The 13,811-nt window shown below is 39.4% G+C and overlaps 1 protein-coding gene across 1 annotated transcript; it reads left to right on the top strand.

Annotated features, from left to right (window-relative positions):
* The first annotated feature begins 7,542 nt into the window (after positions 1-7,542).
* LOC124401303 (zinc finger protein 239-like) lies at positions 7,543-12,637 on the top strand. The gene is made up of 7 exons (XM_046873492.1): positions 7,543-7,609; positions 8,031-8,279; positions 8,392-8,586; positions 8,684-8,954; positions 9,591-9,658; positions 9,840-9,986; positions 10,814-12,637. Exon 7 carries the CDS (start codon positions 10,882-10,884, stop codon positions 11,884-11,886), a length of 1,005 nt encoding a protein of 334 aa, XP_046729448.1. The 5' UTR covers positions 7,543-7,609; positions 8,031-8,279; positions 8,392-8,586; positions 8,684-8,954; positions 9,591-9,658; positions 9,840-9,986; positions 10,814-10,881; the 3' UTR covers positions 11,887-12,637.
* Positions 12,638-13,811: the final 1,174 nt, after the last annotated feature.

Raw genomic sequence — 13,811 nt, 5'->3', positions numbered from 1 at the left:
GTTCATTGGGTTTCTAGCTTTAATAATGGCATTCATTCTCATTGTATGAGATTCCTGTCTGTAATGCCGTGCTCTGTTTTACCACGTTTCTCTATAATATTGCTGGATAATTGTGGTGCCATAATGGTTTAAGGGTGTCCCTGACTTTACATAGTCCAATTAGAATTGTCAAGTCTTGCCTATAGTCGACTGATTCGACTGAGTCAATGTGTGTGTTGGTGAGGCATGACACCGGGCAGCCAACAAGTAGGTACGATTACTTATATTTTGTAAAGATAAAAAGCTTTCAAGCTTTCTTTTCATATATTTATTATGTCTGTGAGGTAAATATTCACTGATATTCAGGTTGTTTTATTTATGTTTGTGAAAAAAAATAACAGGGACAGCAGAGAGCGCCCCCTGTCTGTTTTCTATATTTTACAAAAGCACAGTTTTGTTGTTATTATGAGTGTATACGAATAAAAGTAGATTTTGGATTTAAGTGACGTATTGCTCTTATCTGTACGATTAAAAAGACAGTGTAAGTTCTTTTTGGCATTATTAAGAAAAAAATGACACAAAACGCGCCGGCGCGATTGTCAACCACAGTGGGTCATGCCGGATTTTGGTGCTAATTTGAGACCTGGTGCAACAGTAAGACAAATGTTTAGTGATTAAAATGATATTTCAGTAAAGTTTATTTATTTATTTTATATCTGATTAAAGAAAGGACGTTGTGAAAAAAGGTGTGTGTATATATATATATATATATATATATATATATATATATATATATATATATATATATATATTACTACAAAACGATTTTTAAATGTTGTTCCCTAATGAATGTATCCAGACTGAACATCCACCAAATAGAACACAAGCAGAGGAAAGATGATGATTAGGTGATCAGGAATGTTTCTGTTCTCAGTCATGTTTACATCACTGACTCTAGCTGATTCCCTGAAAATATACAGAAGTAACTCCATCTGGCTGAACTCTGACCTGACAAATATATTTAGTTTGTTTATATGAGCGAATAAACAGCCAGGCCAAACTCTGAACTCTGAAACTCTGACTTTTCGAATCGATACTGAAACGCCACACGTGATTTACAAGCACAGCGAGTGATTTGCATTAGAGCTTTGTATAAACACTTTGCATGGCTGCTGTACTGCAGTGTTCCATGATTTAGAACAAATTTAGTGGAAAAAGCAGGATTTGATTCTTCATTGTTTGGACAAGCATTTGTGGACACCTGAGCAATGTCCCTTTCTGCTTTTTAAACATTCCATTTTACATGTAGTCTTCATTTGTTGTTACAATAACCTCCACTCTTCTGGGAAGATGTTTTGGAGTATTGGTGGAGTTCCGGGGTATTGATGAATTTTGTTTCTACTGCTGAAGTGCTGAAGTATTGGTGGAGTGTTGGGGTATTTAGTGGTGTTCTGGGGGATTAGTGGAGTTCTGAAGTATTGGTGGAGTGCTGGGGTATTAGTGGAATTCTGAAGTATTGGTGGAGTGCTGGGGTATTTAGTGGAGTTCTGAAGTATTGGTGGAGTGCTGGGGTATTTAGTGGAGTTCTGAAGTATTGGTGGAGTGCTGGGGTATTTAGTGGAATTCTGAAGTATTGGTGGAGTGCTGGGGTATTAGTGAAGTGTTGGGGTATTGGTGAGTGTTGAAGTATTGGTGGAGTGTTGGGGTATTGGTGAGTGTTGAAGTATTGGTGGAGTGTTGGGGTATTGATGAAGTGTGTGTTTACTGCTGGAGTAGTGGGGTAATGCTGGAGTGCTGGGGTAGTTGTGGAAGTTTTTTAATGATTATTTGCTATTAAATTTTCCTTTGCTGGGGCGAATCCAATATCTTGATGACTGAAGACAAAGTCATGGTTGGAAGAAGATATCTGCATCACCACCAGCTTATTGACTTGTTCAGAATCAGTTTTATTGCAACACATAAGGAATTCGGTTCTGTCTGTTAATGAGTTTAACAAGTAAAGACATAAAAACAACACTATATAATTTGCTTATAGACAAGACTATATAAGACAATACAGATTAAATAAGGAGAATTTTAACATACAGAGTATATAACAGATCATTAATGAGTGCACAGTAATGCAAATAGCAGTAGTGTTCATCACATAAGATAAAAAAAAAGTTGTAGAATACAGCAGTAGTGTGTAACGTAGGCATGAAGTGATGAGCGACTGTTTATTCTGTTAATGTAAATCTCATGAGCCAGAAAGCTACAATAGGAAACTCCTTGTGAGTTTTTGATTTCAAGAGAAAAAAATTTATAATCACTACGGCTGTCAAAATTAGCGTGCTAATAGCATGTTAATGCAAATTAATTTAAATAGAATTTTATTAACACTGCAATTAATGCAGCGCGCATTTCTGTTTGACCATTTTTATAAAAAAAAAATAAACAAATAAATAAACTCAACTAAAAATAATTTTCAAATCAAGAAACATTTGTTGTACTGATGCGCCGAGTCTCAAATCAAAGACCAAAATCCGCCATTGTGCACACATCCGGCAATTAAAACCGTCTGTGTGGAAACGCGGCAAAAGTTCCATTTGGTGTCCTGATGATTTACGTAGTTTAAAACACCATAATTACATTAAAACATTTACCAGTATATTTTTCCTTAATGTTCTTATAATAAACATGCATTTGCATTAAGCATCCATATTTATCCATGCCCATGTTGATTAGAGAATTAAAAACTTAGTAGTAATTTAAGGTACATTTAAAAAAGAAAAAACAGATAAAAATGTTAGAATAAGTTGCGATTCAATATTTGAATCGATTGACAGCCCTAATATTAACACACATATGCTAAGAGCCCATCTCAAGACCTCACTCATCTACTTACTCTATATTATATACAATATATTTCTTAATGCCATATCTGATAGAACAGAAGACTTTCTTTTTTCATGACTTCACTCTAAAATGTCTTTAGTTACATACCAAAAACGAAACTGATTACAAACATAAAGAATCAGAAGAATAAAATATAAATTTTCATATGAATTCTCTACGTGTGAAACACCACTCTGTCTGGTCGCTTTCTCCATTTCACTGTGATGTTCTCGCCCATCCCATGATCCTTCAGGTTCTTTTTGATCTGATGGACAGGACATGAAATGAATCAAATGGAATAGAGGCACTAAGCACTTGTAAAGAAAAATGCTGAAGAAGCCTAATACTTTACACACGGATGAGATTTACCTGATCAAAGATGGCCGCCTTTATCGCAGGATCGTTCACATCCTGATCGGTCCGCACCGTCAGTCTAATGAACTGCCTTCTTCCGGAGATTGCTGAAAAAAAGAAATGCACATGAAATGAAATACTTCCTTCATCTTTCTTTCTACACCAACACTTTTAGTTACTCTAAAACTCACCCGAGTAACAGAAGAAGGGCTTTGTGTCTGAACACGGTGCATCAGCAGCCTGACCAGTAGACCAATAAACGCAATCATTACTCCCGAGGGCATTAACAGACATCCAGCTGACCGTGGAGAACATGGTCTGGTCTGACCACTTCCATGAGTCCCTAAAGAGGCCGAACCAAGTCCACTCTGACAGCAATGCTTTTATAAGTGTGTTTTCTGTTATATCTCTTGCACTGGCCAGGTCTGTGTAATGCTGCCTACAATAACTCTGAGCATCAGACCAGGTCTTTCGATCCAAAATCTTAATGTAGTTGACAGGGCCTTCTATCCTCTCTGCCAAATTGAGAAAGAAAACCAAAAAACATATGAATGAGTTTGTTTCTCGCATACGCACAGTATTTTGATGCCTCAGTGGTTATGAACTATTCAGGGTGTCTGATTAAAAGGTCAAGGATTCAAGCACCAGAACTTCTACTGGTCCTACACAGTGGTAGACAGTAAGGAAGTAAGTGTAATTCATTACAATACTAAAGTAGCTTTTTCAAGTATTTCCATTTAGGGAGACTTTTACTTAAATTCAAAGTCAAATATCGTTCTTGATTTGATTGGCACTTGGTGTATCTACTGATCACCAACATACAGTTCAGCATCAGTTTAACAGCAAGCAGAACATCTTGACAGGAATTAATTATGGAAGAAACTCCAGACTCAAACTTTTGGAAGTAGTTAAAAAGAAGGTTTTGGATTCATGATCATTTTAATAGACTTCAATCTGTGTTTGAGTAATTAATATCATTCTATTAATAGATCAGTGTGCTGAGAATCTCATTCGAGTCAGTGTGCTGAGAGTCACATTTGAGTCTTTTCACATCAACTGAGTTGATTAAACAAAGAGTCTCATGACAAATAGCACTTTCATGTCATAGCACATTAAATACTTCAGTACATTTGAAGGCAAATACTTTTGTACTTTTACTCAAGGTTTTGTACAAATATGCAAAAAAGCTACTTAAGTACTGTAACATTTACTTTGTTACTGTCCGCCACTGCAACCTTCTCCTAGTATGAAATGTTTGTTCGTACCATCAAAGCAAACAAACGACAGTGGCAGGGTGCAGATTAAATCAATCCAACCCCAAGTATCAAGCGCACCACACTCTTCGTGTCCTCCAGCGTTATCTGGCTGGGTCGCAGCCCACAGCGTCATTCCCAGGGGCTCATTTTCAAGGGACCAGCGCCATCCGGTGAGGTCAATGTGCAGTCCGATCCAAGCACTGGAAGTAAACTCTTGTCTCTGGGCTTCATTCTGGAGTTTGGTCAAGTCATCATTGGTTTCAACGGTAGCCAGGTCGGTGTGTTCCGCTCGGCAGAAAGCCTGAGCGTCGCTCCATGTTTTCTTCTGCTGGATCAGGTAGTACTTACGAGACACTGACTGGATGAGAGGAAGAAGCCCTGTGGAGGAATTAAAACTATGGCAGGAATTTTCTTTTGTTCCTTATAAAGAATGAAATAAATATTGAAAAAGTGCCAATATCTGACCTCTATATGTATACACACACACACACACACACACACACACACACACACACACACACATCATCGAGACTGGCCTTTATTAATACACGTCCAGTACACACACACACACACACACACACACACACACACACTGTTTTGCATGAATTCTTCCTGCCTCTTTCTCTCTCTCTCTCTCTCTCTCTCTCTCTCTCTCTCTCTCTCTCTCTCTCTCTCACACACACACACACACACACACACACACACACACACACACACACACACACATTATCAAGACCAGCCTTAATAAGTACACACAGACACAGACACATGCACACACACACACATACACACACACTCAGATCATCGAGACCGGTCTTATTAATACATATATATATATATATATATATATATATATATATATATATATATATATATATATATATATATATATATACACACACACACACACACACACACACACACACACACACACACACACTGAGGGCATGTAAAATGTTCATGAATTCTTCCTGCCTCTCTCTCTCTCTCTCTCTCTCTCTCTCTCCTACACACACACACACACACACACACATTATCAAGACCAGCCTTAATAAGCACACACAGACACACGCACACACACACACACACACACACATACACACACACACACTGAGTGCATGTAAGAATTTTCATGAATTCTTCCTCTCTCTCTCTCTCTCTCTCTCTCTCTCTCTCTCTCTCTCTCTCTCTCTCTCTCCTACACACACACACACACAGTTTCTCCTCACCTGTAAATAGCAGGAGTGCAATTAGACTCAGTTCCATCACCGATGTGTCGCTGGGAAGGTCTTTAAAAACATGAGAAAGTTGATTACATACACACACATACATACACTGTACGACCCAAAGTTTACACACACCAGACTATAAGAATTTGGAACATCTCATTCCACGTTCAACCCCCCTGTTAGAATAAACTCCACTCTCATACTTCATACTTTTATTCTATTTCTTATACTTTCATTTTTATTTTTTTTATTTTTGTATTTTATTTCTATTCCTATTTACATGTCAGACAGTCATAAAAAGCATTTCACTACACGTCTGTACTCTGAATGAATGTGTATGTGACAAATAAAAATTAGATTTGATTTATTCTATTTTTTAAAACCTGATTTTTGCTTTCGGTTCCCAAACAATTTCTTTTTCTGAAATAAACAAGGTACCAGCTGGGATGTGAAAGAAACTTTCTAATACTAATCCCTTGATAGCTCGAGTGACCGTCGATAATGAGAGTGAGCTAGAAGCTACTCGTAATGATAAAGAAAAACCTTACGGTGGTAGCTTAGTGGGTAAGACAGTGGATTTTGGTTTAGAAGGTTGTAAGTTGGGCCCCCTAAACATTATTTGTAAGATGAGATAAATGTAAGTAGCTCTGGATAAAGGTGTCTGCCATAAACATAAATGAAAAAAACCCTAGTGATACCAGAAAGAACAGATGAGAGAGACTGGATTCAAGAAATAACCCATGTGTAGCTTTTTAAACCATATTAGAGAAAAACAAATGATTGAATCTTACCTGGGATTTATGGTTTTTGGAAGTCTTGTTTCACAAAAGTCAGCGTTTGGTCATCTGAACTGAGTTAGATCAAGTTGAAGGTTCTTCGCAAACCATCACTCCAACCCTGTGAACTATGAAACCACTCCACCCCAACCCACCCCACATGCCTACTTTCCATACAGCAAATGACAGCATATGGAAATGTCTTCTGATTGCACCCATGGGGTTGGGGAAAGTGCCAAAGAAGGTAAAATATCAGGGTATCAGGCAGCACTAGGAAAATTAAATGACTAAATACCTGTAAACGGAGATAAACCTTTTGCTCTCTTGATGTTCTCCAGGTTCTGATGATCCGTTGATCATGGTCAAAGTTGTGTTGATAATGAATAAAGGACTCACAATACCATATCTGCTTGATTTGCTCCTGGTTAGCCAGAGTACATTTACTTCATTGTTCACAACCATTTCATTCATCATCCATATGTATATACCTGAAAGGTCAAACGTTTGTGGCCACCTGACCATAAGATTGGTAAGTTTGTATGCTTCTTTCTGAACATCCTATCCCACCAATTTAAGAATGAACTATAAAAGTAGCCAAAAAATGACTTCATTACAGTAATGAAGTACATTTACTCGAATACTTTACACCACTGTATGTAGGTAAGAAAGATAGGAGGCCTGGGGTACTGTTCCAGTTCATCCCAAATAGGGTGTTCAATAGGGTTTGAGCTTTATAGCAAACCACTCAAGATCTTTCATGAGGAGCATCCTCATGCAGGAACAGGTTTGGGTTTGCAATTGTGGGTCTTCAACTTTTTGCCAGAACGGTTTGGAGAAGAAGAAGCACACACATCTGGGAAAGTCAGGTGTCCATGTATCCATGTAGTGGAGCATATCTACATGCATGGATATCAGTGGGAGATACAGATAAAGTTGTTTTACTGTAATTATGTTCCTGACAAAGGACAACATTTTAGTCTGATTGTGTATTTGAGATCCAGTTGAGTTTTTTTCCAGCCTTGAAGATCTACTCCAATCCAGGTAGTGGCAGTAATGCACCTGAGAGCTGCAGCTCCAAGCTCCAAGAAGAAAAGGTTGATCTGCTGAACAGATCCTGCAGATCGATGTGATGAAATGTGAGGTGAGTGTAAGGCATTTACATCGATGATCTGATACCTGATGATTATCTATCTTACCTCCAAAACCTGGGCCTCTCACGGTGCAATGTGGTGTCTCTCACCAGGACCTTATCAGGATGATTCCTTTCCATCTTTGCTTTTTATTCCTTTCTTTTCCTTTCATTTCCATTCCATCTTTCCTTTTAATTTATTTTCCATTGATTCTCATTACTGTACTTGTTTTCCTTTTTTTTTACTTTCCTATCCTTTTCATCTTTCCTTTACTTCTTTGCATTTCTCCTTTTCATTCCTTTCAAGATACTTGCCTTAAAAAAATAATTTACGGTTCGATCAAGGCCAGTTTTTGATGTTGTGATGTAGATCTTAAATTTTATCCTTAATAGTCTTAAAAAGGTTCTAAATTTGATTTGATGAAACCTGCAGAAACCCTGCAGATGAGTTTGAAAGGAGATGGACGGCGCTCTGACCGGACGGCTTCGGCTCCTGATTCTGATCGCTCACAGGTAAAGGTGTGAGAAGTCACACATAACCTCATGGCAAAGATAAAACCAGCCTTCTGTTGTTTACCGTCTCACTCCAATGATGGAAGGAATTAAGGGAAATGATAAAAAATAAAAAAAAGGAAGAAAAATGGAAAGAAAAGAGGAAGAAATGAAGGAAGGAATGAAAGTGGTAAGAAATAAGGAAGGAATTAAGAAATGAATGAATTCGATAGTTGTAAATATATTGATAAACATTGTGAATGTTCTTTGCTGATTAATTGTGTTTGTTGTTTGATCGTTAGCCATGTGAGGACGTTAAAACAGAGAATAATTATTAAGCGACAGAAGACAGCATGAAGAAAGAGGATGCCTAGAGCTGTGCATCAGTTACCATGGGAATGACTTCCCCAACACACCTGACATTATCTCCATTAAAGAGGAAGATGATGATGATGATGATGATGATGATGATGATGATGTTGATAAAGACTTCCTGTGTAAGACATCAGGATACTTTAAAGTCCAGGCTGGAGCTCTGTAACATACTCACTGATTATCTTCATAATTTTTCCCCATTGGGTTCTTTCATTCCAGTTTGTGAAGATTGCCAGTCATTCTTCTTTAACAAGTGTGAGGTCCACGGTTCGCCACTCTTCATCCCCGACTCTCCTGTTCCCATTGGGGTCGCTGACCAAGCCAGACAAACTCTTCCTCCTGGACTAGAGATTCAGAAGTCCAGTATTCCTGACGCAGGCGTGGGGGTGTTTAATAAGGGGGAGCTTGTTCCAGTGGGGGCACATTTCGGACCCTACCAGGACTGCTGGAAAACCAAGAAGATGCCATGAACAGTGGCTACTCTTGGGTGGTAATTGGACTTGGTCACAGTTTCTGTCAAATATTTAGATTTTTTCAGTCTTTGATGGTTTTTCAGAGACACATCCATGTTCATTTTGTTTCTCTACAACAAACTGAGCAATGTAACAGTATTTTCTTTAACCAAACAAATCCATAAATGTCCAGAAGTTCCACTTTTTTATTTGAACATCCATTCTTAACATGAAGAACAGCTTTAAACGCTTTCAGCACCTGGACAGCTCCTTTCTCCAAACATGTAACTGAAATACTCATACCTCTTGTCAAATTTACCAAAGATGTTCTTTACAATGAATATTCCTTTTCTTATTCAGTTCATCCCTGCTCCAAAACAACAACAAACCATTAAGCCTCCACCTTTTTCTGTCACTAAAGGGGTTATGCAGTCTGCTAACATCTTCTCTCCTGTTCACCATTTTATGTAAATTCTTCTTTTAGAGAGAGAAATGTCACATTTGGACTTTTTTTCCAGTAATTTACTGTCCAATTCTTGTGTACAAACTAAATTTGTTGCCTAGAAACACCAGGAACATGCATGTGTCTATAAAGCCATAAAAGACTATTGATCCAATAACATTGGTAGAAGAGGATATACATATAATCTTATACACGTGTGCCTGTTCTGCAGATATACACAAGCAGACAGTGTGAAAAATACATCAATGCCATGACTGAGAGCCATGCTAATTGGATGAGGTGAGCTTTTTGAATATTAGGATATGAATGTTTGATCAGTCCTGATAGACATTGCCTTGCTTTTTTTCAGTATATCATATATATTTATATACATATATAATTTTCTTTTAATTAATTCTCCTCTTCTGGAGAATTAGGTATGTGAATTGTGCTTGTAACGACGGAGAGCAAAACCTTGTAGTGTTTCAGTATCGTGGGGGGATTCTGTACCGTTGCTGTCGAGCCATTAATCCAGGCCAGGAGCTGTTGGTGTGGCACGATGAAAAATACACCAGAGATCTAGGCCCTGCATTTGACTCTTTCTGGAAGAAGAAATGCTCTGCCAATGGTAAATTTCATGTACATTATTCATTTACATTTACTTCTCAAGTGTTCGGATTTATTCACTGAGCAGTTAACGGTTAAGAGCCTTACTTAAGGGCCCAGCAGTGGAAGCTTGGTGGTGCTGGGATTTGAACACACAACCTTCTGAACTGAAGTTCCCATAAAACGTTTTTTGAATAGTTTCCGCCTCTTTGCAACCTTAGAAATATGACTAATGTTTGAATGTTCTCAGTTTAGTCTAATGTATATCTCTTATATGTTTTTAAACCTAACTATATTTTTGAAAAGCAGGCCCATGGTTACCTTCTTCATCATAAATGCTACTTGGTTTGATATACCTTGTGTGTCCAAACTTTTGGTCTGTACTGTATATATATTATATATACAGTACAAAAAAGTAAACTGAAAATGTCATATTGTAGGTTCTTCTAAGTAGGCATCAAGAGAATGCCAAGAGTGTGCAAAGCAGTAATCTAAGCAAAAGGTGGCTAATTTGAAGAGCCTACAATATGACATATTGTCAGTTGTTTCACACTTTTTTGTTATGTATATAATTCCACATGTGTTAATTCATAGTTTTGATGCCTTCAGTGTGACTCTACAATTTTCATAGTAATGAAAATAAAGAAAACTCTTTGAATGAGAAGGTGTGTCCAAACTTTTGGTCTGTACTGTATATAAAAAAATAATAATTATTATGCGTTTGTTGTGTGGCTTATTATATGTACAATTAGTATTCAGGGTAACTATATATTAATGTTCTTTAGTGTTCTTTCCGTAATCTCTGATGAAGTTCTAATATATATTTGTTTTCTCCTCTGAATCCTTCAGAGCTTCCTGATGCTCTGTTTCAAATTTATCTCAACAAACACTTCGAGAAATGCCACGATGAGAAGTACATGAGACTTCGGGAAACAGAAGAGATCAAATCGGAGCCCCCGAAAAGCTCCGGTATCAATGAGGGAGCATCATGTGCTCCTCTCGGGTCCAACACTTCTCACAGAGAAATTCAGAAAGACCTCCACCACTGCCCGGAGAGTGGAAAGAGCTTTACTCAACAGGGGAACCTCCAGCGCCACCAACTCATTCATGTGAGTGAGAAGCCGTTCCGGTGCTCGCAGTGTGGCAAAAGTTTTAATCGTAAGCATCATCTCCAGCTGCACTTGCGCATTCACACGGGAGAAAAGCCGTACCAGTGCTCGCAATGTGGGAAAAGTTTTAGCAATCAGAGTTCGGCGCAGCAGCACCAGCGCACTCATACAGGCGAGAAGCCGTACCACCGCCACATTCACACCGGAGAGAAACCGCATCCGTGCTCAGAGTGTGGCAAGAGGTTTAGCCATCTGGGGAATCTCCATCGACACCAGTGCATTCACACGGGAGAGAAGCCGCACCAGTGCTCGCAATGCGGGAAAAGTTTCATTCAGAAGGTCGAACTTCAGTTACACCAGCGCATTCATACGGGTGAGAAGCCGCACCAATGCTCGCACTGCGGAAAGAGGTTCTCACACCAGGGTTACCTCAAACAACACCATCGCGTTCACACGGGTGAAAATCCGCACCAATGCTCACACTGCGGAAAGAGGTTCGTCCAAAAGAGCGCCCTTCAGCAACACCGCCGCTTTCACACCGGAGAGAAGTTGCATCCATGCTCACAGCGCGAAAAGAGCTTCACTGACCCGAGAAACCTGAAACGCCACCAGCATATACACATGGGAGAGAAGCCGCATCGGTGCTCGCAGTGCGGCAAGAGCTTTACCCAAAAGATTGAACTTCAGTTGCACCCGCGCATTCAAACGGGGGAGAAGCCGTATTGCTGCTCGCAGTGCGGGAAGAGGTTTACGCGAAAGGACCACCTCGTACAACACCAGAATGTTCACACGGGAAAGAAGCCACATCGCTAGATACAGTGTGGGAAGGGTTTTATGCAGAAGAACGCTCTTTGACAGCACAAGCACGTTCTTCACGCTGGAGAGAAGATTGTGGAAACTATTACAACTCCCAGGGACGAGGCTTGTGATGAACGCGCCACCAGAGTACACTGATTTTGTTAGACTCATTGATTTCTAGATAGATATATGATAAATGTCTGTGCATGAAGCCAGCTTCATGAAGATATGCTTTACATGAGTTGGAGTGGAAGATCTCCTGCTATAGAGCTCCGAACTCAACCCTATTCAATACTTTTGGGGTGAATTGGAACGGAACCAGGCTTCCTCACCTCACCCCCATCAGTAACTGACATTACTAACACCCTTGTAGCTGAACGAGCAGGAATCTCCACACGCTTCAAAATCTAATGGAACATCTTCCAAGAAGAGCGAAGGGATAATAGGGGGATGAAATGTTAAATTGGATGGTCCAAAAAACCTTAACTTATGGTCAGGTGTCCACAAACTTCATATAGAGTGTGTGATATATATTTGTATATATATTTAATGATGATAATTACAATTTTTCAGACGTTCACAATGGACGTTATTTTTCCAGCCGAATATAAATAGATTCTTTAAAAATCAGTTCATTTTTCACGTGTTAAGTGTTTGTATCCTGGTCCTACGTTTATGTGTGTAAATATATCAAAAAGATGAACTAATGTATATAATATTATATACAGTGAGGAAAATAAGTATTTGAACACCCTGCTATTTTGCAAGTCCAGAAATCCAGAAATCACAATGTATTATTTTTTAACTATTTATTTGTATGATACAGCTGAAAATAAGTATTTGAACACCTGAGAAAGTCAATGTTAATATTTGGTACAGTAGACTTTGTTAAAAAATACAGAGGTCAAACGTTTCCTGTAGTTTTTCACCAGGTTTGCACACACTGCAGGAGGGATTTTGGCCCACTCCTCCACACAGATCTTCTCTAGATCAGTCAGGTTTCTGGCCTGTCGCTGAGAAAAACTGAGTTTGAGCTCCCTCCAAAGATTCTCTATTGGGTTTAGGTCTGGAGACTGGCTAGGCCACGCCAGAATCTTGATATGCTTCTTACAGAGCCACTCCTTGGTTATCCTGGCTGTGTGCTTCGGGTCATTGTCATGTTGGAAGACCCAGCCTCGACCCATTTTTATTGCTCTAACTAAGGAAAGAAGGTTGTTCCCCAAAATCTCGCAATACAGGGCCAAGGTCATGCTCTCATTAATACAGTGCGGTCGCCCTGTCCCATGTGCAGAAAAACACCCCAAAGCATGATGCTACCACCCCCATGCTTCACAGCAGGAATGGTGTTCTTGGGATGGTACTCATCATTCTTCTTCCTCCAAACACGTTTAGTAGAATTATGACCCAAAAGTTCTATTTTGGTCTCATCTGACCACATACCTTTCTCCCATGACTCCTTTGGATCATCCAAATGGTCATTGGCAAACTTAAGACGTGCCTGGACATGTGCTGGTTTAAGCAGGGGAACATTCCGTGCCATGCATGATTTCAAACCATGACGTCTTAGTGTATTACCAACAGTAACCGTGGAAACGGTGGTCGCAGCTCTTTTCAGGTCATTGACCAGCTCCTCCCGTGTAGTTCTGGGCTAATTTCTCACCTTCCTTAGGATCATTGAGACCCCACGAGGTGAGATCTTGCATGGAGCCCCCTGTCCGAGGGAGATTGACAGTCATGTTTAGCTTCTTCCATTTTCTAATGATTGCTCCAACAGTGGACCTTTTTTCACCAAGCTGCTTGGCAATTTCCCCGTAGCCCTTTCCAGCCTTGTGGAGGTGTACAATTTTGTCTCTAGTGTCTTTGGACAGCTCTTTGGTCTTGGCCATGTTAGTAGTTGGATTCTTACTGATTGTATGGGGTGGACAGGTGTCTTTAGGCAG

This window comes from Silurus meridionalis, chromosome 18 (assembly GCF_014805685.1).
Source record: "Silurus meridionalis isolate SWU-2019-XX chromosome 18, ASM1480568v1, whole genome shotgun sequence".
Taxonomy (NCBI): domain Eukaryota; kingdom Metazoa; phylum Chordata; class Actinopteri; order Siluriformes; family Siluridae; genus Silurus; species Silurus meridionalis.
Note: the sequence above shows the minus strand (reverse complement) of the source record. Positions and strands in the feature narration are given on the sequence as shown.